The sequence below is a fragment of the Cygnus olor genome, chromosome 3 (genome assembly GCF_009769625.2).
Source record: "Cygnus olor isolate bCygOlo1 chromosome 3, bCygOlo1.pri.v2, whole genome shotgun sequence".
Classification (NCBI taxonomy): Eukaryota; Metazoa; Chordata; class Aves; order Anseriformes; family Anatidae; genus Cygnus; species Cygnus olor.
This window is the reverse complement of record NC_049171.1, coordinates 71,298,590-71,324,750: the sequence shown is the minus strand read 5'-3', so window position 1 is coordinate 71,324,750 and position 26,161 is coordinate 71,298,590. Positions and strand designations below refer to the sequence as shown.

Genomic DNA, 26,161 nt, shown 5'->3' with positions numbered 1-26,161 from the left:
CATTTAACTTTTACAGAGCAGATTTACTTCTGGTGGTAAGCGGTAACTAGTAAGCGATAACTATACTCCTCTTCCCCTCTCCTCTGGATGTCCTGTAACATTTTTTTCCTTTGTTTTTATGATGTGGCAGAAAATTCAGGCTGAGATAGCAGCTCATGAGTCTACCTTAGAGGAGCTCAAGAAAAGTGCTCGCACTTTCCCTCCTGCTTCACCTGAACGCAGATCTCCCCGAGGTGGAACTCAGCTGGATGCTCTGCAGGTAAAAATATGAGGGTCACACTCAGAATTTAAAGTTGAAGAGCTGGTGGTTTTCAATTACACACTGCTATTGTCAGCCCGTAAATTACTTGGTGTGTTTGACCAAATCTCTAAGATAAAGAGCATATGGTTTTACATGCTATCATTAGGAAACAAGGACGACTAAATGAATTCAATAAAGAAGCTGAAATCCCATAAGTATCATAGAAAAAATACTGAAAGTTAAAAAGTCTCCACATTTTAGTAGGATGTATGGTTTGAAAGTGAAAGAGAGAATTATAGCTCTTGTGCACCACAGAGATTAGAAATAAGTGAAGGAATTTGGCTTTGCAAATGGTGTTGACGTGCATACTGAGTTGTGGTGGCATGAGAGATGGGTTAAAACCTGCAGAGTGAGATGCTTTAAATATTTTATTAAAGTACAAATATTAATTTAAGTCTTTTTTTAACATAATGTTCATTAAAACAGAGAAAACTTCGTGAAGTGTCTACAAAGTATCAGCTTTTTCAGAAACCTGCCAACTTTGAGCAGCGTATGTTAGATTGTGAGCGGGTGTTAGATGGTGTAAAAGCAGAACTTCATGTCTTGGATGTGAAGGATACTGACCCGGATGTAATCCAAGCTCATCTGGACAGGTGCATGGTAAGTATACAGTGTTCATAAGTCACCGGGATTGGTTCTTTAACGTGTGATTCTTCTAGCCTAAACCCTCTCCTGAGGAAACTTAGCTTCAGTTCCTGATTGAAGGAAACACTGCTATAACTTTTCATGAAACACCAACAGAACAATTGAAAACTAAAAGCCTATACTTATTTTGAGTGAGAATATGGACATAGAAGTAGTGGCTTGTTGATCACAAGATGTGGTGGAATACCCGAGTTTTATAAACTCCTCTCCCTGGCTCATGATAGTTGAAGAGGCATGACTCCAGGGGCAAGTTTGCTTGGTTCTTTGTATTTGTTTTGTTTAAATACTATACATAAGATCTAGTACAGACCACAGTATTAGCCTTGCAGTATGTGTTGATGTTATGGAGTAAACACTGCTAAACTATTGGGATAAATTTTACTTTTGTAAAAATGAAAGTAAAAATGGAATAAAATACGGAACATCACGAGGTTGAAATATACTTGACAGACATTCTTCTCATTGCCCACTGTTACCTGTTTTGATTTGCTCTTAATCCACAGCTCAGACTTTAATTACACCAAATCAAGCAATCTGAAAATTTGAACTACAAATAAATCACTATTGTACATATTTGTGCTTTTAGAAACTCTATAAAACCCTCAGTGAGGTGAAATTGGAGGTTGAAACTGTCATCAAGACAGGAAGGCAAATTGTACAGAAGCAACAGACAGATAATCCCAAAGGAATGGATGAACAACTGACAGCACTGAAATTTCTTTACAATGACTTGGGGGCACAGGTAAGAAAACTAAATCTATATGCGACCACTTATGTGCATGTACATTCCCTTCTTTATTGTTTTGATGTCAGATGACATTTTACTATGATTCTGCAACTGATAGGCTATTTGCTACGTACATTTCCAGGGGAAATTTTTTTTCCTGCCAAAATTAAGACAGATGTTGAAGCAGACTTGGGCCTGTTCAATGTTCTGTGGGTAAATGCATAGATGACGTTGTTGAAATGGGCCTTAGAAAGTATTTTACTTTTGTAAAGTGCAGAATGCTCAAGGTGGGTATTCTAGTGGAACCTGTGCTGGTAACATATGAGGACAATAAATTAGGGAAGGACAGAAAGGCAGGGTTATTTACAGTATAAGATGACAATTTTGTTTGCGTCTCCGAATTTATTTTTTTAGATCTTCAAAGAGTGTATCATTTTCAATAAGTACATGCAAACATTAAATTGAGAAAGAACAATTTTTTGAAATGTCAATTGATTCTGACTTCTGTGGTTGGTTTTATTCTCAAGTGTTAAAGTTTGACCAGACTAATTGTATAGGCAGTGTGAAATGGAATTGATTATACTGCAGCAAACATCACATTTCATATTCACTTTACTGAGTGGTTTTCAAGGGCAGACTAGATTTTCAGTGAAACTTTTCTTTATAGCTTTCTGTATCAGGTCTGTCCAAAAAATGCAAAAAAAAAATATCTGAATTTTATCTATGTGAGTGTGTGTAGTTGCATTCTATATCCCCTTCAGTTTTGGTTAAAGGTCATAACAAACATAGTTTAAACTTCAGTTTGGTGATTATTATTATTATTAGCTATAAATAAGTGGTGTGCATTTTTTTTAAAGTGTATCTGAATTTAAAATTGTTCTGGTTTTATGTATTCTGCTTTATATAGTAAAGTTCTGATGTTTATAACCAATTTTTCAGGGTCCTTCGTAGTGCAAGGCAGCTTTAAAATGCCAAGATTTGATGTATTCAAGTGAATATTTTAGTTGATTAGCCCTTTCATTTTTGCTCTTTTAAATTCTTTTTTGTTTTCTTTGTTTTATTTTTCTTGTTGTAGGTCACAGAAGGAAAACAAGACCTTGAAAGAGCATCTCAGCTGGCACGCAAAATGAGGAAAGAGGCTTCCTCTTTGTCAGAGTGGCTAGCTACCACTGAGGGAGAGCTAGTGCAGAAGTCCACTTCAGAGAGCTTGCTTTCTGATCTGGATTCAGAAATTGCCTGGGCTAAGGTGAGCATGCTTTAAAAATATGTAGAATAAATTAACATTTTTAACATTACATCAATGCTATGCAGAAATGACTGAGAATTTAAATCCCTGTAATTTGTTCCTAAATCCCATCTCATGATGAAATTTTAGTAGATTCAGTAGGTCATATACAGTAGCTTACTGAATGTAATCTGTTTCATCTCAGGCATCTTGACTCAGATGCCCAGTGAAAAACTAAAAGATATTACTGCATATTTAGTATTAATAGTATCTAGGTGACTTAGTGTGTCTCTACCAGTTCATAGGTGTAATATTTGTAATTCTCAGGAAATATAATTTGGGGCCGTATAAAATATTTTACTGGGACAGCAAATTGAAAACTCTTAAGTGTTTTTAATGAGAAGTTAAGTTTTTAACTTTTAATTGAAACAGCTCTGTCTTCAAAATTGACTTTGTAAAACAAGAAGCTCCAATATTTCCTTATTTTCTTTTATATCCATAAACTGGAACTTTTCAGAGAAGGAGAAGAATGAGTTCTAATTATTCTGAAGAAAAGCATCCATTTTCTTGCACTGGGGAAACTTGTATGTGTGATGGTTGGAGTTAGGAATAAATGTCAATTGATACACTCCAGCAATTCTGATCTTTCCAGTCTTTGATTTCTGTCCTTTTGGAGATACCTTTTCCTTTTGGAGTAGGTCTGTGAACAATCTTAAAATTTCAAGCTTACAAAATTAGAAAAGCATCTAATTAAAATCTGTTCTCACCAGTTTGACTCAAGATTAACAATCATTAGTACTACACTTCTGCTGTGGGAGTATTCCTAAGATTTATTTCTAAACAGGCATGTGCAATAGTTACTGAAATATATTTACTTATACCTTTGTAAGAAATGCAAATAATTCATGAGCTCTTATGCTGCACCACCAGGAGGGCAAACCCTTTATGTTGCATGAAAAGTAGTCCTTTCCATCCTAAGGTTTTCTGGAGGTAATTTTAGAATGTAGCAATTTGGAAGGTTTTTGCTTTCTCTAAGATAATAAACTAAAATAAATTATTTAACTCACAGGTAATAAGATGTTCAAGAAGCTCCAGACATTATTTGTGATTAAATGCATTCTTTCACACACTGTACACTGACTTCAAAGAGTTTTCTAAATAGCTGGATGTTATCAATAATAATTGGAGATATTGCATGGCAGAAGATGCTGCTTTCTGTATAGAAACTATACACTGATATTCAAGAGATGGCATATTATTTAATTCTTATGTCTGGCTCACTTGCCTTTGTGACTGGGAGTAGTTTGCAGCGTGCTGTGAATGGTTCCTTCTTGTTTCAGAATGTGCTGAGAGAGCTGGAGAGGAGGAAGGCTGATCTGAAGAGCATCACAGAAAGCTGCACTGCACTCCAGGCTCTTGTGGAAGGGAGTGAGACTTCCTTAGAGGAGAAGCTTTGTGTCCTAAATGCTGGCTGGAGCAGAGTTCGGACTTGGACTGAGGACTGGTGTGACACCTTGTTGGTAAGTTGCTTGTGACAAATACTGCAAGTGGTTTTCCCTTCGCACACTTGGAGGAATTGGAATTTGTGTCACTTTGCTGAGATGCTAAGCTTCTATGGTGCCTCATGGTCTTAAAGGAACATAGTAACCAGAAATCCATTCTATGCAGATGAAGAGGTGATTGTGGAGGGGATACGCAATGAGGAATGTGAGAAACTATTTCGCAAGGTTTTAGACATGCTGATAGGCATTGGTGCCATGTGCTCAGTAGAACTGGGTAACGCTCAGTGGGTAGGAGATGAAAATGTGGCATATGGATGTGAGAGTGGTGAAGTTAGGTAGACATCCCAGGCAGACTGTTAACTTGACTAAGTGGGAATAACTTGCTTTAGTTGCAGAGAATAAAGCTGTTGGCTTAGTTCTACTTTTGTTTGTCTTTCTTTCTCCTGGCATCAGTGCTAGGACTCTTTTCTGGGTTTTCACTTTCCCTAGACTTTGTGATATGACTTTGTCTTTTCTATGGAAATATGCTTAGTGAACTGTCCTGGTTTCAGCTAGGATAGAGTTAATTTTCTTCCAAGTAGCTGTTTCATAGCAGCTTACTGAGAGCCCAGAAGACGGATCTTGTGTGTTCTGTGTAACTTTCTTTAAGGTCCTGGATTTATTGACGTAAATAGAAAACGAACTAGAAAAACAAAACTAATAAAACTAACCCCAAAAGGATTGCTTTCCCAGAGGTTGCTCTGTGTGCTTCTCTTATTCAGACTGGAAGAAACCTCTCTGCAAGCTCTAGCGTGAAGAGAGTGTTTCTGTGTTGATAGCCTTCCTTGGCACCCAAATCATGGCTGTTTAGTAGGCATTTGATAACTTCCTAGTTGTTTTCAACAAAGCACTTGGGACCCTCTATCAGCCTATTGCTCTTTCGGACAGCCCATAAGTATAAATGTTTAAGCATATGCCAACTCTGAATTGAGGCCACCTGTGTCTGTTTGGCTGAATAAACAGAAGACTAAGTGTATTGCAGCCTAAGGCTGCAAGTTTTGCTAAATGGACATGAAAGAGTCTACAACTGATCTTCGTATCAGACTGACATTTTCAGATAGGGTATTGCTGTGTTCAGCTAGTTTGATATTCGTCCTTCAGAAGGTGATATGGGCTGAACCTGTGGAAACTTTGGGAAAGACCTAGAAGATGAGTCTTGTGGATCCTGTTCAGTGCCTGTTGCAGGTGATAAAATTCGTTTCATAATCTGATGATGTCCATTTTAGGAATAGTAAGGTAGTTTACCTTTATAATGCTGCAAGAATGAGCCACAACTAAAAGCCTTCTAAATTAATTTTATTACCCTTGTGTACTGTTAGATTAAATTGTTCTTTCTGTAGGGGAAGAAACAAGTTTGTTAATACAGAGAGCGATCCTCCCCTCCTTCTCCTCCCTTTATTGGTGTTTGTCTAAAAAAGCAAAAGCTCAGCTCCTCTTTATTTGAATAATAAGCTGCATGCTTAAGCAGGATGATACTTCACTAAATACAATAGATTTGCTTCATCTTAGATGATCAGAAATGTACCATCAATCCTGATGCCTGTCCATCAGGATTTTGACCAACTGCTTCTGTGTTTACAGGAAGTAACTCTTCTTGAACATTTCATGGCTGCATTTTTTTGCTAATAGCTGTCAAATTTTGGGTAAATGTAGTTGCTACTACATCTTTCTACCTTTTTCTCCTCTTCACAGCTGACGAGGTTTCATATATGGTAAACAGTCTTGCAAATTAATCTTCAAGTCCAAAAATTTGCCTTTTCGTATTATGTCTTTCAGCCTATTTTCCTTTGTCTCCTCTTTTCTGTTCCTAGATTATTCTTTCCTTGTAAAGGCATAAATCTTTTCATAAAATATTACTGCTATTTCTGTTAAGACCTTCCTATGAGAACTTTGGAATTTGCCCATACCTGTAGACAGAAAAAATGTGTTTCTGTCTTTTGGACCTAACATTACAATTTCCGACTGCATAAGAAAGGAAGCCCAATTAAAATGTCAATAATGTGTTTTTTCTCAAGAGGAAGAAATATTTTAATGTAATCAGTAAAATATGAAAACCTGCATATATTATGATTTGTAGATTTTGTTGTAATACACTTCTGGTTTAAAAAAAAAAAAAAAAAGCCAAACTAACCACACATAACGAGTACTGTTCTTTCTGCTACCAATAACTGAAAAAATGTGTTTGGTTGAGAGAGGCGTGGTCTGGCTGTAATGTTGTAATACACTGTATGTCTGTATTTGGACAAACCAGGTCAGCTATTTCTGTTTCTCTTTCTATGAATTATGAACAATAATATTGAAGGGTCTGGAATGAAAATTGCAATCTTGTAAATACCTACTGAAGGTGAAAGGTACAATCCAATTTTCAGTGTTTCTTTACAAGGTGTATTCATAACAGTTTCTATTCCACTGATCTACTTTCTACTCAGAATTGTGTTTTTTTTTTTGTTTTGTTTTTGTTTTCTTTTCACATTGATAGATCTTTTTAATCTTTTTCCAGAATCATCAGAGTCAGCTGGAAATCTTTGATGAAAATGTTGCCCACATAAGTACTTGGCTATATCAGGCTGAAGCTCTTTTGGATGAGATTGAGAAAAAGTCAGCAAGCAAAAAGGAGGAGACTGTGAAGGTAGGAAGTCTTGCATTTTAAGGGGGAAGCTGTCAAGTCAATTTTGGATTCTAAATTAAATCAGTTCAGGTCTGCTGCCTGATTTGTTTTTTTGTTAATATTTTTTCCCTTTCCTGGTGTAACCATTTGCTTTTTCTTTCACTTAGCGTTTAACATCTGAATTAGATGATGTTAGTCTGAGAGTGGATCATGTGCGTGATCAGGCTATCATCCTAATGAATGGTCGAGGAGTGTCATGCCGTGAACTTGTTGAACCCAAGCTGGCAGAACTGAACCGTAACTTTGAGAAGGTCTCTCAGCACATCAAAAGTGCCAAGGTGAGGAGTGTGTCACAAAACATGCATTGGGTGAGGTGAGGAGAGTGTCACAAAACATGCATTGGGTGTCAAAACAATGACAGATACTTTGGGAAATAGATCTGTGTTAAAATGTCACTTACCTGCTTTTGATTCTCTGTTAAGTGTAGATCTTTACAAAAGATTTTCTTGTACATTTTTTTTGTTGTTACTTTGCAGATGCTTGTTGGACAAGAACGACTGCCAGTCACGTCAGAGCCTCATGAAGTCAGAGTGGCTTTTCCAGACCTGGAAAAATTTGAGAGTGACTTGCAGAACATGTTAAAAGTTGTGGAAAAGCATCAGGAGTTGAGTGAGGGAGATGAAAAGGTTTGTGAGCAATGGAAGAATTAAATAACTGACTAAATCTGTTTTGTCCATGTTACGTTCCCTCTGACTACCAGGGGGAATTCTTCTGATAAAGTCTTTTTAAGGTAGGACTCAAAAATGAAGGGAATCACTAGACTGAAAGATTCTACAGTTTTCCTATACTTTTCCCATAGCTGCTCTTTCTTCTTGGTTCATGCTTTAAGAGTAACTAGTGCTGTGTCAGTCTGTATTTTTATCATGGTTTTACATAATCTGTGCCAGGTAGTGAAATCTGATGTACATCTCTTTCCTCCTCTTCTATTCAAAGTAGCTGTTTACAAGGTTTGCTTACTGTGAAAGTAATACGGTGCAAAATGTTTTTTTTTTTTTTTCCCCCCTCCCTCTCCTCTTCTTCCTCCTTCTTCTCCTCTTCTTCCCATCTAATTGTCTGAACTTAGCTGGATCAAGAAAGAGCTCACATCGAGGAGGTTTTACAGAGAGGAGGGCAGCTGTTACAGCAGCCTATGGAGGACAGTAAGAGAGAGAAGATCCGCATGCAGCTGTTGCTTCTGCAGGCTAAGTACAACAATGTACAGGTATGATTACAATAATTATTACAGTTAGAGCACACTTTTGCTGTCTTCCCTTTGGTATCCAACTTACAATCTGGTTATAACTTTTTTTAGTGTGTAAGAGTCTCCGTGGAAGAGTTAAATGTGCATGCACACACATGACTCTGAATCTTTACAATTCCAAAATATGAATTTTGTCATTACAGAGTTTTGGGGTAGTGGTTTTGATGTTGAAGTCCTTTTTACAGCTTCACAGAGGGCCACCCTATGGATACATCCAGGGTGTAAATGTGTCTTTACACAGATGGGTGCAGGCAACTGGGCATTTGCTCCAGATGTCTTTGCTGGCCCTCTGGCAAGGATTTATCTCCACCACAGGGCTGTGTTAAAAGTAGCTTATAGATGCATGTACACAAACATATTCATGGAGTTCTCAAGTGGAAGTGACCCCGAATTTCTCTCTGTTGCTGTAGTGGGTATTATCAGCAATTGCTGACTCTAGTATGTAGTGGTGCTTTTACACACATCGTATTAGAAATGATTTTTTGTAGGACAGAGGGAATCTATATTCTTATACTCCTTTCAGCTCACCTGAATATTAGAGTTGGTAAGATGAGGTATAGCTCAGATGAGGTGTAGCTCAAAGACAGAATAAGACTGTTAGGCAGGCTTTGATACGATCTGTGCAGATAAATAGAATATGTCTATTTTTAAAAAATTAAATGGCTTCTACTGTTGTATATTTTGGAATTTCTCTCATCAAATGAATTCTTCGGATAGTTTGTTTTTAAGATAAATAAGACCTATCCTGTTCATTACTTCCCTCTTCTCATACTGTTTTTCCCATTACATTGGATTGTAGGAGTGCAGGTCATTTCAAAGGAGGCAGGTGGTGGAACTTTCTCCAGTGTTTTCCCAGTACAAGAAGGACCATGACACTCTAATGAAGTGGCTGGATGAGACCGAGCCCCGTATGTCAGGGCTGCAAGGAATGGAAGATGAACAAAAACTGCAGGTAAATGAGACTTTTTTCCTTAGAGCAAACAGAGTGAAGGCTATTTATGAACTTTAGAGATATATTAGGGTTTACGGCTATTCTGTTGATAATTTATTGGGAGGAAGTGTGTTCAAAATAACAGCATTCGTTTTTCAGTAGGAAATGATCTGCATATACCAGTTGGAGTTTTCCACCTGGTAAACGTAGGTTCAAAATGCTCCAGCCATCAGGCCCAAGTCTTAGAGTGGTTAAATCAAGACAGTTTCTCTTGTCAGTCTTGCACACGGGGAATATGTTTATCTGTTTTTGATACCCTGATTTAAATAGCTTGGTTCAAAGTCAGGTTGGTGCAGTTATGATAAAAGCCTGTTTAAGGCTTAGATTCGGTGCCTCTGCATGCAGTGGTAGCAATATTGTAACTACTCTGATGTTTCCTTTCACTGCTTCATGTGCTTATGGAGTGAGAAATACCCTCGTGTGATTAATACTACTGTACACAATGAAGATTAAAAAAATGACAAAGGTTGAAGAGTTTCTGATGAGAAGAGTTATGTATCACAGTGTGTGTGAGCGAGTCTTGACAAACAGTTTCACAACAGATTTAATAGGATGTCAGGGTCTGATAAAATTTACCTCCCCAAAAGCTGTATGTCTTAGTTGCTGAGGGTACAGATACCTTCAGTGGTGTGTGTATTTTGTATTGTATTTTATTTGTCTTGCATAGTTGTATTTTATTCTGTCTTGCACACTTCAGAACACTGTGCCTGCATGGTAATTACTTTAATATTTTAGGCAATAACAGTGAGGAGCCTTGTGAAACAGTAATTTCTTGGACAGGCTTGGGGGCTAGGCAATCTGTCAGGTACTTCAGTTTCTGCATATGAAGCTTTGTAATTAAAACCAATCAACCTCTTTTTGACTGCTCTGTAACTTTTTAATCCAGCACCAATTAACATGGAGGCAGGGGTAAAATGCTCTGGTTCCCTGTGAGACTCACACCATGAAATTGTAATGTGGTGCTCTTTATTCACAGCTGTAGTGCTGTGTGGCTCCAGCTGCCTGCGATTGCTGTCGAGTTGTGGCAGGCAGTCTGCTGTCCTTGGAAGGGTCCTGCCATCTTTGAAGTAAAGCAATATGATTCAGTTGTCTGTTTGACCATCAGCTGCTTCCTGAGTGAATCACTTGTCATCTTGAAAAGAAGAAAATGTGTTCCTAGATGTTTTTCCATGGTGGGAACGGTCCAGTTGTGCCGCAGACTGGCCCTCCTTGTCCCTGTTGCTTAACTGGTCTCCTCTAAGGAAGTTCCTTTGGCTTCCATAAAGCCCTTGTATTTAGGGATATACTGCAGCTGATCCTTGGCATTTCTGGATAGAGGGAATTCTTGAATTACTGCATCTTGGTATTTTGGGGCTGAATGCAGAAGATCATGTACAGATTGCAACAGCAATTACAATAGATGATGGCTTGAGGAACGTTGTCTTTGCTCAGAATTAGTTAAATTATGTAACAACATCCTCACAGTTCTAGATGTAGTTCCTAGTCTGCCTGTGTCAGCTGGGCTTTTAGAAAGGGACCAGAGCAGTTTTCATTACTGCTGTGAAACTGAAACTGTGGCTTTTCCTTCAGGTGTCTGTGCCTCTAGCCTTCTGGTATTTGAGTGGTAAGCCAGCCTGCCTCAGGTGACCATGTTTTACTTTTGTGGTTTGTTTTCTCCTCTGCTTTATTAATTGATCTTGAACACTTGCCAGGAAGGATGTGCCCCGAGGCTGCTTCTTTTTCTCCTATTTATTTATTTATTTATTTATTTATATTTATTTATTTAATTTTAACTAGGGACTATACAGTTTTTGTAGGGAGTAATAGTGTTCTGAAGAAAGATCATCACCTTATGTGAACACGGTTGCTTCAGAATTCCCTTGGAGGTAACAGACTTGACTTGCTCTCAAGATTAGGAGGAATCCTAATATTAAAATTCTGTAAGAACACCCCTCTACTCCTAATTGTTACCATCTAACCTGTGCCCTGCCTCTGTTAGTCAGTAAGGGATGATGAAGGTGGGGAAAGGGAAGACTTGGATGTATCCATAGGGCCCCCAGACTACCAAATAACAAATTGCAGTCCCTTTTGCTCATCTGAACTCATAGCTGAGAAGCATTAAATGAAATCCTGGCCCACCAGTGTTGAGCTGGCTCAACACTTCACCTTGATGTAAAGAAGTTGCAGGCAGAAGAGGAAGAGAAACTACTATTTGGAACAGGGAAAGAAAGATTTCAGCAACCAAGCTAGGTAGAAGACTCCAATTAAGGCTTTATGTATACATTCAGTTCTGTGAATGAGTATGGAGGGGAGAACTTACTTATAGTGCTTGAAGGCCATATCCATACATTGATTTGCTGGAAGTAGCTGGATCATAAGTAATACTCATCACGTATACTTCTAGGGGTTATAGGGCTACAGGTATCTCTGAAATATTGGTAATCCTTCTGCATATCAAGTACTTCTGAATAACCTTTGCTTTGCAATCCCCATGTGTTAGCTAGAAAAGTCCATGTTGGAAATTTGTAGGGATGTTGTGTATCACCTCAAGTTGCTTCTTTTCTAACCTTGCTTTAGTATTTATTTGAGTAATATTGATATTTCTGGCTTAGCTGAGAATGAGGGGAAGGAAAAATTAAAACCTAGATTGCAGAGGTAATTAGTTGACTAAAGTTCCTGAGACAGTTTTCCACGTTTTAGAAAGCTGTTCTGAAGTGAAAATGATAGTTTTGCAGATGGTAAACAAATTTGCTGCTTAATGCACAGTGCAGTTTTTCTTACAAACTAAAACACAGACAAGTGTTATTCCTGTAATAAAGCAAACATGTTTGTTTGCCTGTTGTGCTTTTTACAGGGGAAGTTCTGGATTACTTAAGTAGGAACCATTAGCTATGTTGTCCACAAATATGTTGTTTACTGACTTCATTAATTAAGCCAGAAGAACAAATAAAATGGTCGCAAGAGTTTAGCTTCAGCAAATCTTTCTCAGAAACTGGCTATGAAATATTTTGAGTGAGAGAAAGAAGGGGCAAGGATTGGTTAAGAAGTGGACATTTTCTAATCAGAAGGGTATTTATTTGCAAAGAGAATAAGTAATGTGTGGTGATCTGAGATAAGACTGGGTTAAATGCTTTTGGTTAAAGCTCTTTTTTTTTTTTTTTTTTTTTTTAACATAGTATTTTATGTCAATTTCTTGGGCGGTATTTTCCAAAATCTACTTTGGAAGCAAGTCAGAGTATCTCCTTAGGCTGAATCTTTGGTAGGTTTTGTTTCAAAATATATTTAAATGTGAAAGAGGAAAGAGGACATCTGAAACAAAATATTAAACTGCATGTTAAAATAGATGCTAAATATGTGAGGAAACATTTATTTGGCCACTGAATTAAAATTATTTTTAGCAGCTCTCATTCAGAGCCCTTGTTTATAGGATGTGCACTTATATTCCCCAATATTCCCCAATCTTCCCCAGTGCTATATTTTTCCTAGTATATAAAGAGAGGGCAAATTTAATAAACATGTTCTCTAACCACCAAAATTAAACAGAAAAGAGCAGTTAAGACATCCAGTCAGATCTCCTCCTAAATAATCTTTGATTAACTTTTTATTTGTGTTTGCCTCAGAAAACAGTTTGCTTGTGTGGTTTGAAAAGAAAAAAAAAGGTGTCTGAGATTTAGGTGTTTGCACTGCATGAGACATAGTTGTGTCAAATTTCTGCTCCTGCAGTTTTTAATGCTTAGTGCTGTGATTTAGAAGCTGCCAGTCTGCGGTGCAAGGTAGAGAACAGCAGAACTCCTAAAACTCAGCTGTAGTTTACAACACTTACATATGTTCTCCCTTAGAAGGAGGGTTGTGAAAGAAGGAAACATCATCTTGGTGATGGGAGGCAGCTGGAAGAGATTAATAATGAGATGTGCTCTGCAGGAACAGCACCAGTAGGAGGAATTCAGTGCTGTGCAGAAGAGCAGCAACTTGGTGCCCTGGATGGGGCTAATGGGGAAGCAGAAAGTTTCAGCATTGTTAACATGTTAGCATCGTTAACAAGTGGAAAGCCACTTCACTGTATGCCACAGATGCTGTTTTAAATCTTGGGCAAGGCTTTTTTTTTTTTTAATTATTATTATTTTCCCTAATGAAACATAAAGCAATGTGTGTGTAGGAAAATAATAAAGTAAGTCTAGTGGTCTATTCCTTTGGGTGAAGCTCAGTTTCTGGACTGTTGCCTTTGTGAGAACGAGACTTGTGGCATGATGGAGATTTAGAGAAAATGCTTCATTAAGGTGTTTTAGGTTGCTGCACTGTAGCAGGTATCCATGTGTTTGTTCAAACCATCGTGTCCCACACTGCTGGGTAGAATAACTTTCAATTGCATAGACCTTGTCTCTTTTCTGTGGAGGTGGGGCTGCTTCTTCCACAGAAGAATCATACCATTGACAAAGTCTTGGGCATTTGCTCCAAATTTCAGTGATGGAAGCTAGCAAAATATGTACAGCACCTCAAGAAAATAATGTTTGTTTGCGGAGCATCAGGAGCCAAAACGTTGGATTTGAAACTAAAGCATATACATTAGTTTATGGTTTTGGCTGTGCTGCTTGCTTGCATTAGTGTTACTAAATCAAAAGTAATGCTAATTATTTTATGATGTTTGAGTTTGTCTGTAATACTTGATTTCAGTCGACTCAGCTTTATACTTATGTGCGTAGGCGTCCTATTTCTTTGGTGTGCAATGAATGACTGAAAACACACCATGTTTAGTGATAAAGATCTTGTGGAAATACATCCGTGTCCCCAGTTTTGACAGCAATGACTGTGTACTTTAGATAAATAAAATCCTTAGGAGCATTTAATGCATGAGAAGTCCTGAATGACAAATACTTTAACATACATTTTTGGCTGCAGTTCTTCTGCTTAACTACATATACCACATATGTCACTCAAATTAACTTGAGGTAACATTTGAAATGCTCAGCAACATATGTAGGAGGAACATGCAGACAGGTGTTCACAGCAACTTTATTAGTGGGGCTTACTATTTTATCTGTTGGCAGCTGTGCTAACTGCCTGCATGTGTGTCCAGTCCAAAGTAATTGCAAAATAAAATGCAGTAGCTGAAACCACCCTGAACATACATTTAGTTTGTGCCTTCATACTCTTAAGCATATTCTAAGCCATTGCTCTTAGTAAATTGCACAGACATTTGAGTTCCTCTGTCTGTCTTGCTGATCATTCAATTTCATCAAGTACATGATGGTGACTTAGAATTTGCTTGAATTCCTCAGTATTTGGAGGTGCGTTTACGTTTTCATCGCTGATTTTAAAGAACTGGGCTCTTTTCAAGGATGGTAGCAGAATTCTGTTGGAAAAGAAGCCTTTTCAGCAAGAAACTGTCTTCCGTCATCGGAGTACCTGCTTCACACTCTGCTACCTTTGCTACATGTGGCAGTGTACAGCTTCTTACAGCTGGCTTCCTCACACTTCAGATTCGGGGTATAATTTGTCATCCAAGGAAAAGCTGCATGAAATTACAGTTCTTGCTTTTTTTTTTATCTGCTAACATGGTACTTGGCTAGATAGCCTGGTCTAACAGCCAGAGCAGGTAACAGTTGCCAAGATTTTGAGGAGTTAATATTCATTTTGCAGTAATAAGTGGTACTGTGGTACTGGTAGAGCACTAATTTATCTAAAAATGGTTGGGAAATATTGATGCGGGTGCTTACTGAGAAGAATGTGGAGAGAAAATGAGTCTGCTTCAGTAAACTGGTAACTTATGGGAATCCTTGGCGATGAGGAAGGCAGATAGATGATGGCTTTTAATGGCAACTACATGTAGGTCCAATCAAGAAGTGTAACTACTGAAGAGATGAGAATCAAGGTGAGAGAAACAATAGCAGTGACCTTCCCCAGAGTTTTAATAAAGAATTATACAGCCTTATTGTGAAGCATGCTATTTACTGTTTTGTAACTTGTTTTGTGAATAAATAGAGAAAGTTCTCTGCAGGACTTGGAACTTCCTGAAAAGACAACTTTGCTAGAAAGGCCTTTGTTTTGTCTTTTAATTTAGAAAATTTTAATTCTGAATATAGTCTATTAATTTATGATTTTTTTTTTTCATAAAGTTTCTTTCTCTTTTAAATACAAAATGAACTTTCATCCTTCTAGGCAATCACTGTCCAGCAGAGGTTAAAAGGCCACTTTGCCGCAGGGGTTAGGACCTTGCCATTTTCAGCTGAATACCTGGTTGAAATCAACAAAGTCTTGCTAGCTATGGCTGATGTTGAACTGCTGCTGAATGCACCCGAGCTAAACACTGGCGTCTATGAGGATTTTTCAACTCAGGAAGATGCACTGAAGGTATTGCATGTCTAAGCATTATATTCAGAGGGAAGGAGGAGAGAAGAGAATATCAGCAGAAAAAAATATCTTAGCAGCTGTATAGCTGTATTTGTGTTTTTGCCCATTGTGTGCTGGATCAATATACACTGAGAATTACAGAATGAGACAGTTTTGTGGCTAGTTCTTGTTTCTGTGCAGAATGTAATATTTAAACGTACAGTGGAGAAGAGTGGAAGCTGTGGGGAAAAGTTGGGGGCAGGAAAAGGGTTTGACTTTTTAGGTTGGATAAACTGTCAAGTCTTTCATCATGTAGCCTGCATATTATATAGAGAAACACTAATGCTGATTATAACAGCTATAGCTGTTCTTTGTCATGTAAAAACAATTTCTTACATGGGAAGTGTGAGAAAGGGAGGTTATTTACTTCTTATGGAGCTATAAATGAGGCAGCAAGACAGCAGTACCTGCTCTGATAAGCAAGAACCAGTATGTGCTCAGTTTTAAGCTCCTACTACTCCTCATTGCCAGCTAGTGGATTTACTTGTGTGATTAACAATGAGGAAGTATCTAAAAATTTGCTGTTCAAAAGGGGATGAAGAAAGTTTGCTTGAAAATATTGAATCCTGCTGTCAATACGTGAGTTAAGTATGCAGAAGTCTGAGTCCGCTAGTTAATTCTGAGCATGCAAAGGAGCATGATGCAGAGATTTCCAGAGAAAACATCCATAGGACAATGGAATTGCACATGATGTGGTGCAGTGGGGATGTACCTATGTGGGTTGAGAAGCATAGTGGTGGGGTTCATGTGTCCTTATAGTTGAGGTAGTCAGGCTTTGCCTCTCACCTAAAGCTAGTTCAGCTGTTTCTGCAGCTATTACACATGTCCTTTAAAAGTTTTTCAGAATTTTTACACAGTCCACTTTTCCCACCTGTTTTTCTTTTTGCTGTGTACCTACCTTCTGGCGTCCCATGTGCTTTCCATATGTTTCCCTGATACCTTATTATTCCCGCTGATTAATTCTTGCTTAGCATGGTACTGTGATGAAGGAAACACTGGCTGCTTTTGTTTTCTCCTGGACATGTTTGTACACATCCTGACACCATGTAATTCCTTTTTAAATAAAAGCAGCAGAATGAAAGGAAGAATAGCTTGCTAGCTCACTTACTAGCTTCCCATTTGCTTTATGCTGAGCATTATTTTGAACATTTACCTTTTTATAGCCCAGGAACAGCAGAACATTTGGATTTCAAAACTGTTTTGCTCCATGAGGCAGTCATGTTTTGTATTTGTTCTTTGTCTTCCTAAACAAGCAGAGGAATGATGCCAGTCCAAGTTGGCTACTCTTTTGTTTTGTTGATAAGGTTTTCTCTTCATTGTGTACTCTGCACATTCCCTTAAGTATGACTGGGAGTGTTTATGTTAAGATGGGTTTAAAATACATCATTTAGGTGCAGGTCTCATCTGATTTTGAAATTTTGGTATATTCTAAAATCTTTTCAGAAGAAGCAGACTACAGACATTTTAGAAGTGTTGATGTTTTAAATTTAAAAAAAAAAAAAAAAGTAAATTGCACTGTTTGCAAGGTTGGTTTGTCCTCTGAATGCAAAGGCAGTCTTATAACAGGGTCTGGTTTTAAGGTATATCTGTATTGTAGCTTACTGATATTTGATTTGCATTACTTTAACTTTTTCATTTAAATCTTAAAACTTTTATGTAGTTTTTGCCTTTGCAGTTCTGTGCATATGAGAAATTACGTGAAACAAAAACACATATCTTGTAGCCAATTTTTTATGTGGGGAAGCAATATGTACAGTGTCCTCATGATACAGATGTGGATTTGTTTAACAAGGTAGTTTTTTGAGAAGTAATGTATGTCCTTTTTCCTGAGGAAAAGATTTAGCTGTGTAAAATATCTAATCGTCTTTATTTAAAAAAAATAAATGAAGACATGCTTTAAAAGTTGTGATTGACAGTTAAGTTCAGTTGCTATAGCTGATTTAATCTATGAACTGCTAACAGCCATGGTCTTATTCTAGGTACTCTTTTGAAACAGTGTTTTGAAGAGGTTACTTTTGGATACTTTTTTTTCCCCTGCTGGTGTTGACTTTACTGATGGCTTGTGTTATTATTGTACTTGTAGAACGTAAAAGATATTTTGGATAAACTTGGGGATCAGATTGCAGTCATACATGAGAAGCAGCCTGATGTTATTCTGGAAGCATCTGGACCTGAGGCGATACAAATAGGAGATGCACTAACCCAGCTGAATGCGGAATGGGACAGAATTAATCGGATGTACAATGATCGGAAGTGGTAAGTCAAGGGTGTTTGGTGTTTGTGACCTAGTGGTAAATATTTTATCCTGGAACTTAAGTGTTGTACAAACATACTCTGACAGTGAAGGTAAAGTTTGGGAATAATCAACTGTAGTATGTCAGTATTACAGATTAATTGCCAGAATTATTGAACATTGAAACAGTTACCATGCAAATAGTAGTTTGGGTATTTTTATAGAGATAATTTTTGCTTTATAGTGTAGAATATTTTGTTCATAAAACGTAAAGCTTTTGTAAGGGTATTGCAAAGAAAAGTTCCAGCAGAAAAACATTGAGTGAGAAATATTTTAACAAAGAATTCAAAGCTCATGGTCCTTTTGGAGGAGGGAGGGAACTTGCAAGGAAAGGTCTTTAAAATATAGCTTAGAATCATAGAATATCCTGAATTGGAAGGGACCCACAAGGATCATTGAGTTCAGCTCCTGTGTATGATAGTTGCTAATATCTCGGTTGTAAATAGTCAAGGATGAAAGATTACTGTATTACACTGTTTTGTATTTGAGAGAACAAGAGAGTAAATGCTCAAGAAAAATGCTGCATTTCATGTTTTCTTTCCACAAAAATATCAAATAACTGTAATATCATTTATCCCCAAAAGTGTGTGTGTGTGTGTGGGAAATATAATTTAAACTTTAATTTATACAGAAGATATTCTAAACCAGAAAATGTCTTATCTGCAACATCTTTAAGTGTTCAAAAAAAAACTCTATACCACCTTGTCGCACTTGGAAAATGTGTGTCAGAAAGGCATAGGCTAGCTCTGCAAGAGTTTTGAGCTGGAAATAGTGGAGGTATGTGTTCAGGAATTTACCAATAAGCTGAAAATACAGCACAAACAGTAGCAGATACTGGGATTACTGCTATGCAGAAAACCTTTATGACTGAAAATGATTATATGAAAGTTAAGATTAAATGCAAATTTTCATACTGGAGTTACATTTGCTTTTTAATGTTAATGTAAATAAGGCGATGGTTGATGCAGTTCTGTAGAGTACAATGTAATGTCGAGCCATCTTCACTTGTGTATTTTGAAGAGATGCTGTTAGGAAGCATGTGTCATGTAAGCTGCAGAGCACTGGGGTGTATGTAGGAGAACAAAATTGGTTGGTGTCATTATCTGAGCAGGGACTTCAGGAAGTTCTTGGCCACTGGATCAGTAAAACATCAAGACTTCTTATGCATCAGTGTTGCTTCACTGTGTTTTAATTTGAGAATAGTGTTGCCAGCTGGGTATCACTTTGGGTTCTTGCTGGCTGCCACTGGTCACCTGATACACTTGGAGACAAGTGCTCCAGAACCTGTTACCTGTCTATATTTATATGTCTGCGGCTATTTTTGTTGTCTTCATAGGTACAAGGCACACTAGGCTTTAGTTATGCCTTTTGTCCCCTGTAACTTAATTTAACATCATTATCCTTTTGTAAGTATCAATAACATTTCATTTACTACTAAAGCTTCATTTCATTAAGTAGTCAGGGTTAACCAGAAACCTAATCTTCCCATTGAAGAAGGTAACCGTATCAAAGGGTAACTTCAATGTTTTTGATTATCTGGCAAAATACAACAAATCACCCCCTCAGTTGGTTCACTGAGTACAAATTAATCTTGAACTTCCTAACATTTGTAAAGCTTTGCATCTTAATGAGAATATTATTGGGCATGATTTTGATACAAAAGGGACTGCTAAAGCTAGAATGGTATGTAACTTCTTAAATAAATTTAAGTGCTACAATTTTAATGGGAGAATGTATTTTAATTAATGAAGACAGTTTTAGCATCAATGTTAAAACACTATTTTGGTATTAGTATTCCTAAACCTTTTCTGTTACTGAGAAGTTACTGTTTTTTTTTTTGTTTGTTTGTTTTATTTTAAACTAAAAGTCCTTGTTTTTTTCCATTCTTGCCCTAAGTATAAGAAAGAAGACTAGAAAACTCCATCTCCTTAATAACCTCTGGCTTTTTTCTATTTCTGGGGTGCATGGAGATTTTGACAGAATTAGTAGAAACAGCATCTGAAGTCTTTTGCAAAAGACTGATTTAGTATTCAGAGGTAGTAATGATCTTGTGATTGAGTACCAGCTAAGTAGTTAAACCTTGTATAAAAGCTCAGATATAGCCAAACAAGTTTAATTCAACTGCATTTAGCAAGGCTTTTAAGGGCTCAACTGAATCCGATTGACTCCAGTTTAAGTTAAACACATGTAAAATAAAACGTGGTTTCTTTTTGTATGTGATTGTGTGTGTGTGTCTGTATATGTACAGATCTAACGACTCGTTGAGCTGTATGAAACAATGCTGGTTTGCTTGTTCTGCTGCTTCTGCCATAGACTTTCCACCAGAGCTTTGACAAGCACTGGTAGTTTGGGAATGAGCTGTGGTTAGGAAGTAAGGCCTTCCCTTCGAGGAGGCTGGATGTAGCCAAATCTTGGTGCTGTAGTGACAGGACTTTGGGGCTTTAATCTTTCAGCTGGGGCAGTCTGCGTGGCGAAACAGCAGCAGGTGTGTCTGGCTCAAAACGGGAGCCAGAAACTTCAGCTGGGTGCACAAAATGCTGTTGGAGCTGTAGGCAGGAAATGGAAACTGCAGGAGTTAAAGCTTTGTATCTTCAATGTTCTCCTTGTAAAATTTTAAAATTCTAGATTCTGGAAAAAGTTACGTGCGCCAAACTCCCCCAGAAATGTTCATTTTGAAGGAAGCCATTAAAGTATTCTTTTAAACTATCTCAAGTGCTTAGAATTTGAGGGGAGACCTCATTGCAGTCTACAACTTCCTCGCAAGGGGGAGTGGAGAGGCAGGTGACCTGTTCTCCGGTATCACCAGTGACAGGACCCGCGGGAACGGTGTCAAGCTGAGGCAGGGGAAGTTGAGGCTGGACATCATGAAGAGGTTCTTCACCGAGAGGGTGGTCGCATGCTGGAACAGGCTCCCCAGTGAAGCAGTCACAGCACCAAGCCTGTATGAATTTAGGAAGAGATTCGACTGTGCACTTAGTCACATGGTCTAAACTTGTGGGCAGACCTGTGCGGTGTCAGGAGTTGGACTCAATGATCCTTATGGGTCCCTTCCAACTCGGGATATTCTATGATTCTATGAATATCTCTTCTCATTAAGTGTGAAATTAGATACAATCCTGAGAAAGTATGTTCAGTTAAAGCTTGTAAAATGTAGCTGAGAAATTAAAGGAGAATGAGATTGGGGGTCAATCTACGGATTGGTCTAATGTATTGTGCTGAGGTATGCGTAAGTAGCTGAAGTGGTATAACTAGGAAATAGGGTCAGAAAAAATGATGTAGAGATTTTCTTAGGCTTTCTTCTTTATTAGAATAAGTCCGTATGAAGAATGATAACAATAAAAAAAAAAAAAAGCCCTGTACATACCAGGAAATATGGATAATCCTTGATAAAAATGAGATAACAATTTTGATGAAAATAATCTCATTAGAACTCTGGGATTGCTGAATTTAACTAGTGAAGAAAATAAATGCAACATAGCTCTTTCAAACCTGATTTCAGATACATTTGTTGTTATACGGCTAAGTTCAGATTACATTTGTATATACACAGTAACCCTGGAATCTTTGCTGTTGAAATTGTTTAAGAAAAAAAGTAATGGGCTGCAGATGAGGTCTTTCCTCCCCTCACATCAGCAAGGACCCTCTGATTCTTAGGAGACTTGGCCTCCTGTGTCTTTAAAGAAGGCTGTTTTTATTACTTGGGAATGGGATGCTATCTAGTCTGCAAGAGTTGATGTAGGTCTCATGTTTTATCTCGAGTCTCTTGAGACATCTGTCCTATTTTCTGTAATTGCTAACATTTTGTTAGGGATCAATAAATTGAAAACGAGTCTCGCTATACCTTTCTGACATGGTTTTCTTATTTAATGTTCACGGACTGTTGTTTGTTGGTTTGTTAACATTGTAGACCGCTCACTTAATTAAAAACAACTTTCTGACTATAGCAATTCAGCCTTTTCCATTCTTGAAAATGTTACCCTTTGAGTTAAGCCGCACATTAATTTGAGGCTGCAAATACAGTAATAATAGCAAAGTGCATGGGAAATCATTGGATTCAATTATAGAAGAACTATTTGTGCAGGTCTACTGGTAATACAGTCAGTTCTGTATAGTCAAAATCACCTTTCACTTATTAAATTCCAGGCACCGGCACTGCACAGTTTATAAATTAGAAAAAAAAAATAATCTGAGCAATTAATCATATTTCATGTTTCATGCTGTCTGATATCCGAACTGCTTTATAATAAAGAAAAAAGGTTCTGCAGACCAATTTGTTGCAGCTAATCAATCTTTATTTTTTAAGTGATAGAAACAAAAGTTCACTTAGGACTGCCTTTTTTCCTTTAGCTGGGGGTTAATGACAGTTTGTGCTGTGGGCTTTTACCAGCTAATACTACGTCAGGGAGCCCTCAGTACCGGGACTTAATTATCCAAGCTATAGGCTAGTCTTTCTGTTACGCAAGGCAAGTTGTATGGAATTCTTAAATATCACTAGAACGGAAATCTTATTTTTTTTCCACTGAAACATTTGGATAATTTTTCAACACTTTGTTTTCAAACAGTTGCTTTGATAGAGCGATTGAGGCATGGAGGCAGTTCCACTGTGATCTCAATGACCTCTCCCAGTGGATAACGGAAGCCGAAGGGTTATTAGCTGATGCCCATGGTCCAGATGGCAGCCTGGATCTGCAGACAGCTGGGCTGCATCAGCAGGTATGTACAATATGCCCAGAAACTGGGCAAGCTGGAAAATCTACATTTTTTTTGTCTAAAACTGTAGTTTTCTATGTAGATGTCTACTGTTAAGACTGTGCAATTATGTAATTTTCAATTCCAGTTTAAAATGATTCATGGGGAAGATCACGACTCCAGCTTATAGTATGATGACTCCTATTGTGGAAGGTTTTGAGATAATTTGATAATGCAAATGTTGGCATAATTTTTGTTGTTTCATTACAGCTTTAAAATTATGTTAATCAGTTAAGAAATGCAGCACATTATTTCATTTACTTCCTACTCATAATTAAAAAAAAAAAAAGAACCCAATTACGGTCGATTATAACTTACCAAATTATATATTTTTAAACTAATTAATTTTCAAGATCCTGCTTCATATAAGTAATCCAGAAAATCAGAAAATTTCAGTTATGGGTGCCATAGATTTGACTGTTTCAGACTTCAATTCTACAATTTAATTCCCTGACGTTTCTCTGGATCCTCGTTATGGAAGAGCAGGCTTTTCTGTTTAACTAAACTACACCCTGTTAAATAAAGGGAAGAAAACATAAGTTTAAGAATCACATTTTTTTTTTATTTTGTGAGAAATGGCTATCCAAGTGTTATCCTAACATACAGTTTGTATTTGTCCTTGTTACTGCTTGTAGTTTTTTTCTAGGGCATTTCCTGTCTCTTTCTTGAATTACCTTGTTTCTATTCTAGCTGCAGAGATATTTGTACTAACAATGTAAGCTTTTTATGGTTGTTAGGGATATTTGAAGGTTTGATCCTGACAACTTCTGACTTCCTTCAGTTTCATGGATTTGTTGTCATGTCTGGGGAGCATAGATATAATTATCCTAGCTAAAATATCATTAAGTTATAGAAATAGTCATGGCCATGGCTTATGAGAAGAAGTGCTTAAAAAAATTCTCACCATCTGTTAGCGGTACTAGAAAGTGCTGTACATTAAAAGGAAAGGAATCAAAAGTGAGTGTGAATTCTGACACTGGTTTAAATGAATTCTTGTGATCCTAAGTAGTATTCAGCAGCCTATTATGTATCATTACCTCTTTTTATGACACTCATTAGAAAATTAAACCAGATTTAACAACAGACTCCAATTTTAAGTGAGATGGCTTTAAGTGCCTGTTCCAGTAAAATAATACGTACCCAGGATTCATTCTGCATGTTGTGAACCACAGATCAAAGTCGCTTCAGGTCAGTAATAAAATTCTGTGTCACTTTTATGCTTTTGACAGGAACTTGAAGAGGGAGTCAGCAGCCATCAGACCAGTGTTTCGGCATTGAACAGAACTGGGGAAGGGATCATACAGAAACTCTCTGCTACGGATGGGAGCTTCCTGCAGGAGAAGCTGGCAGGTCTGAATAGGCGCTGGAAAGCAATCACTGCGGAGGTCATGGATAGACAGCAGAGGTAATAAGTTAATCAGAAATTTGGATGTCTAACCAGATGCGATGAGGAGAATCTCATTTAGAAGACTCTAGGAGAATAGGAGGGGTAGCGCATTCTATGGCATGCTGCCATTAATTTAAATTTTCCTGACATTCAGACTTCTTTTTTTGTTTGTTTTGAACAATCTCCTAGAACAGAATCCTCATAAATGCAGCTGCAATTGACTGCCTAGTAAGTCAGTGTTTAACACAACCCACTGAATGAAAACCACAGAAACTGTTAATATTTTCCTTTGTTTTCACAATCATTTCATTGCTAAGCCAGACAGTTTTTTTGGAAGGAACACTCATCTAGTTTCTCTGGCTGAAGCTAAACTGTAAGTACATGGCCTTGATTTCTGCTTTTGCATTGTCAAAGATAGGCTAGTTAAAACAACTGAATTATGGAATTCAAGAACAATACTACAAAACAAAAGCTTTAGGTTTGTGTTTACTACAGTTTAATTAAGCTGACTAGGTATATTCTGAACAAAATGAAAATCACTTGCGAAAAGAAGTCTTAAATTTCCTTCAAAAGATCAAAGTGCAAGGTTTTCTGAGATGAATACACAAATTTTCAGTGTACCTGAGAATACAAGGTTCTCCCCTCAATTCTCAATGTTAAAGAAATCTATTACGATAAATCCCTGGAACGAATAGTTATTTTTGGAGTTATTTATATGGTCATATAGATACATATTTAAATATTTTGTGATACATTGAAGAACAGATTAAGATTTTTTGTAATTATTTTAATTTGAGAAGTTCTATTAAAGGTATGTGTGATTTAGGGATTTTTTTCCCTTGAAAGGTCTAGGGACATTTCTGATATTTTCATAAACATTGGTCTTATTGTGGCTTTAAATGATTAGGCCTGAAAGTGTTGTCATTACTGTCACTCATGTTTAATGTTTGCTACAGACTTTTAAAAGTCTATTTTGTGACTTTGGAACTGAAATTTATCTATTTTTAAGGTGGTAGTATTAATTTGAAAGTATGTTGCATTTTAATGATGTGACTAGAATTAATTCTTTAAAGTTATTTGGCAACTGAAAAACATGCAACTGTTAATCAGATGCAGGACTGGCATGCCATGTTCACTGCAGAAGTGCAGGTGGATTTTTTGTTTTCATTTTTAAGGCTAAAAGGAGAGAATCAGCAGTTGATAGATTACAGAAAGAAGCTCGATGAGCTGCGTTGCTGGTTGGAAAATGCAGAGAATGCTCTGGACACGAGATTTACATTCAACCATGAAGAAAACTTGCGAGAATTACAGGTAAGATCCATTAGTGTGTGTGTGTATGCATGTGTGTTTGATGACTTACCCAAGCAAGGAGCATCTCAATAATGAAGTCAGGTCAAGTTGATAACTACGTTATCTAGCCAAATGATGGTGGCTGTTTCAGAAAGTGAGAAATAAATATAAAACCAATACAAATCTTAAGTGGAATTTTACTCAGGGTGATATCTACAAGTCTACTTAATCCTTGTGAAAACTTCAGCAAAAAGCCAATATAAACCAAGTTTCTAAGATGGGTGAGCATGCGCCATTGTCAGTTTACTGGGCAGCTTTAATACTTTGTGTTGCATATTTAAGATTTTATTTAACCTGCTGTTTAGTCTTGTAAAGATTTTGGTCATTTTGTGTTACTTAGATGCATGTGTATTTTTCCTGTTTGTGTCTGGCTTTGACAGCAAAATAACTTTGGTTCTAGGATGGGTGAAAGAGAATGCTTCTGGAATCCTAGAAAGAATGGGAGGAATAGTCAGTCTCACAAACCTGCTTTACTGTTTTTTTTAATGAATAATAAAAAAAAAAGTCTACTGCTAGATAAAATCAGGTGGAAAACCTTCAAATTACAACAAATGTGTATAAGTGATGTAAATTAGTTGCTGTTGTTTGCCTAAACAAGTTCAGTCTTTTATATCAATTGAGTAGTGGCTATCTAGCTTTCATGAAAATTTATTTTTTTCTTGTGGTCCACCTTAACGT

The 26,161-nt window shown here is 37.2% G+C and overlaps 1 protein-coding gene across 13 annotated transcripts in view; it reads left to right on the top strand.

Annotated features, from left to right (window-relative positions):
• Window positions 1-26,161, top strand: part of UTRN (utrophin) — a 374,743-nt gene that overhangs the window by 114,718 nt on the left and 233,864 nt on the right. For 8 of the 13 annotated variants that reach the window (XM_040553278.1, XM_040553280.1, XM_040553275.1 and 5 more), the window contains 15 exons: window positions 131-259; window positions 728-901; window positions 1,533-1,688; window positions 2,749-2,919; window positions 4,239-4,418; window positions 6,940-7,068; window positions 7,215-7,385; window positions 7,584-7,733; window positions 8,171-8,308; window positions 9,147-9,299; window positions 15,474-15,665; window positions 17,788-17,960; window positions 22,560-22,710; window positions 23,976-24,151; window positions 25,309-25,444. In XM_040553278.1, the coding sequence (XP_040409212.1) occupies window positions 131-259; window positions 728-901; window positions 1,533-1,688; window positions 2,749-2,919; window positions 4,239-4,418; window positions 6,940-7,068; window positions 7,215-7,385; window positions 7,584-7,733; window positions 8,171-8,308; window positions 9,147-9,299; window positions 15,474-15,665; window positions 17,788-17,960; window positions 22,560-22,710; window positions 23,976-24,151; window positions 25,309-25,444 (2,379 nt within the window). Of the gene's footprint in view, window positions 1-130; window positions 260-727; window positions 902-1,532; window positions 1,689-2,748; window positions 2,920-4,238; window positions 4,419-6,939; window positions 7,069-7,214; window positions 7,386-7,583; window positions 7,734-8,170; window positions 8,309-9,146; window positions 9,300-10,536; window positions 10,710-10,941; window positions 10,961-11,546; window positions 11,568-14,584; window positions 14,603-15,080; window positions 15,187-15,473; window positions 15,666-17,787; window positions 17,961-22,559; window positions 22,711-23,975; window positions 24,152-25,308; window positions 25,445-26,161 lie in introns of those variants that run through there. The other 5 variants (XM_040553283.1, XM_040553286.1, XM_040553285.1 and 2 more) reach the window with 5 other exon arrangements.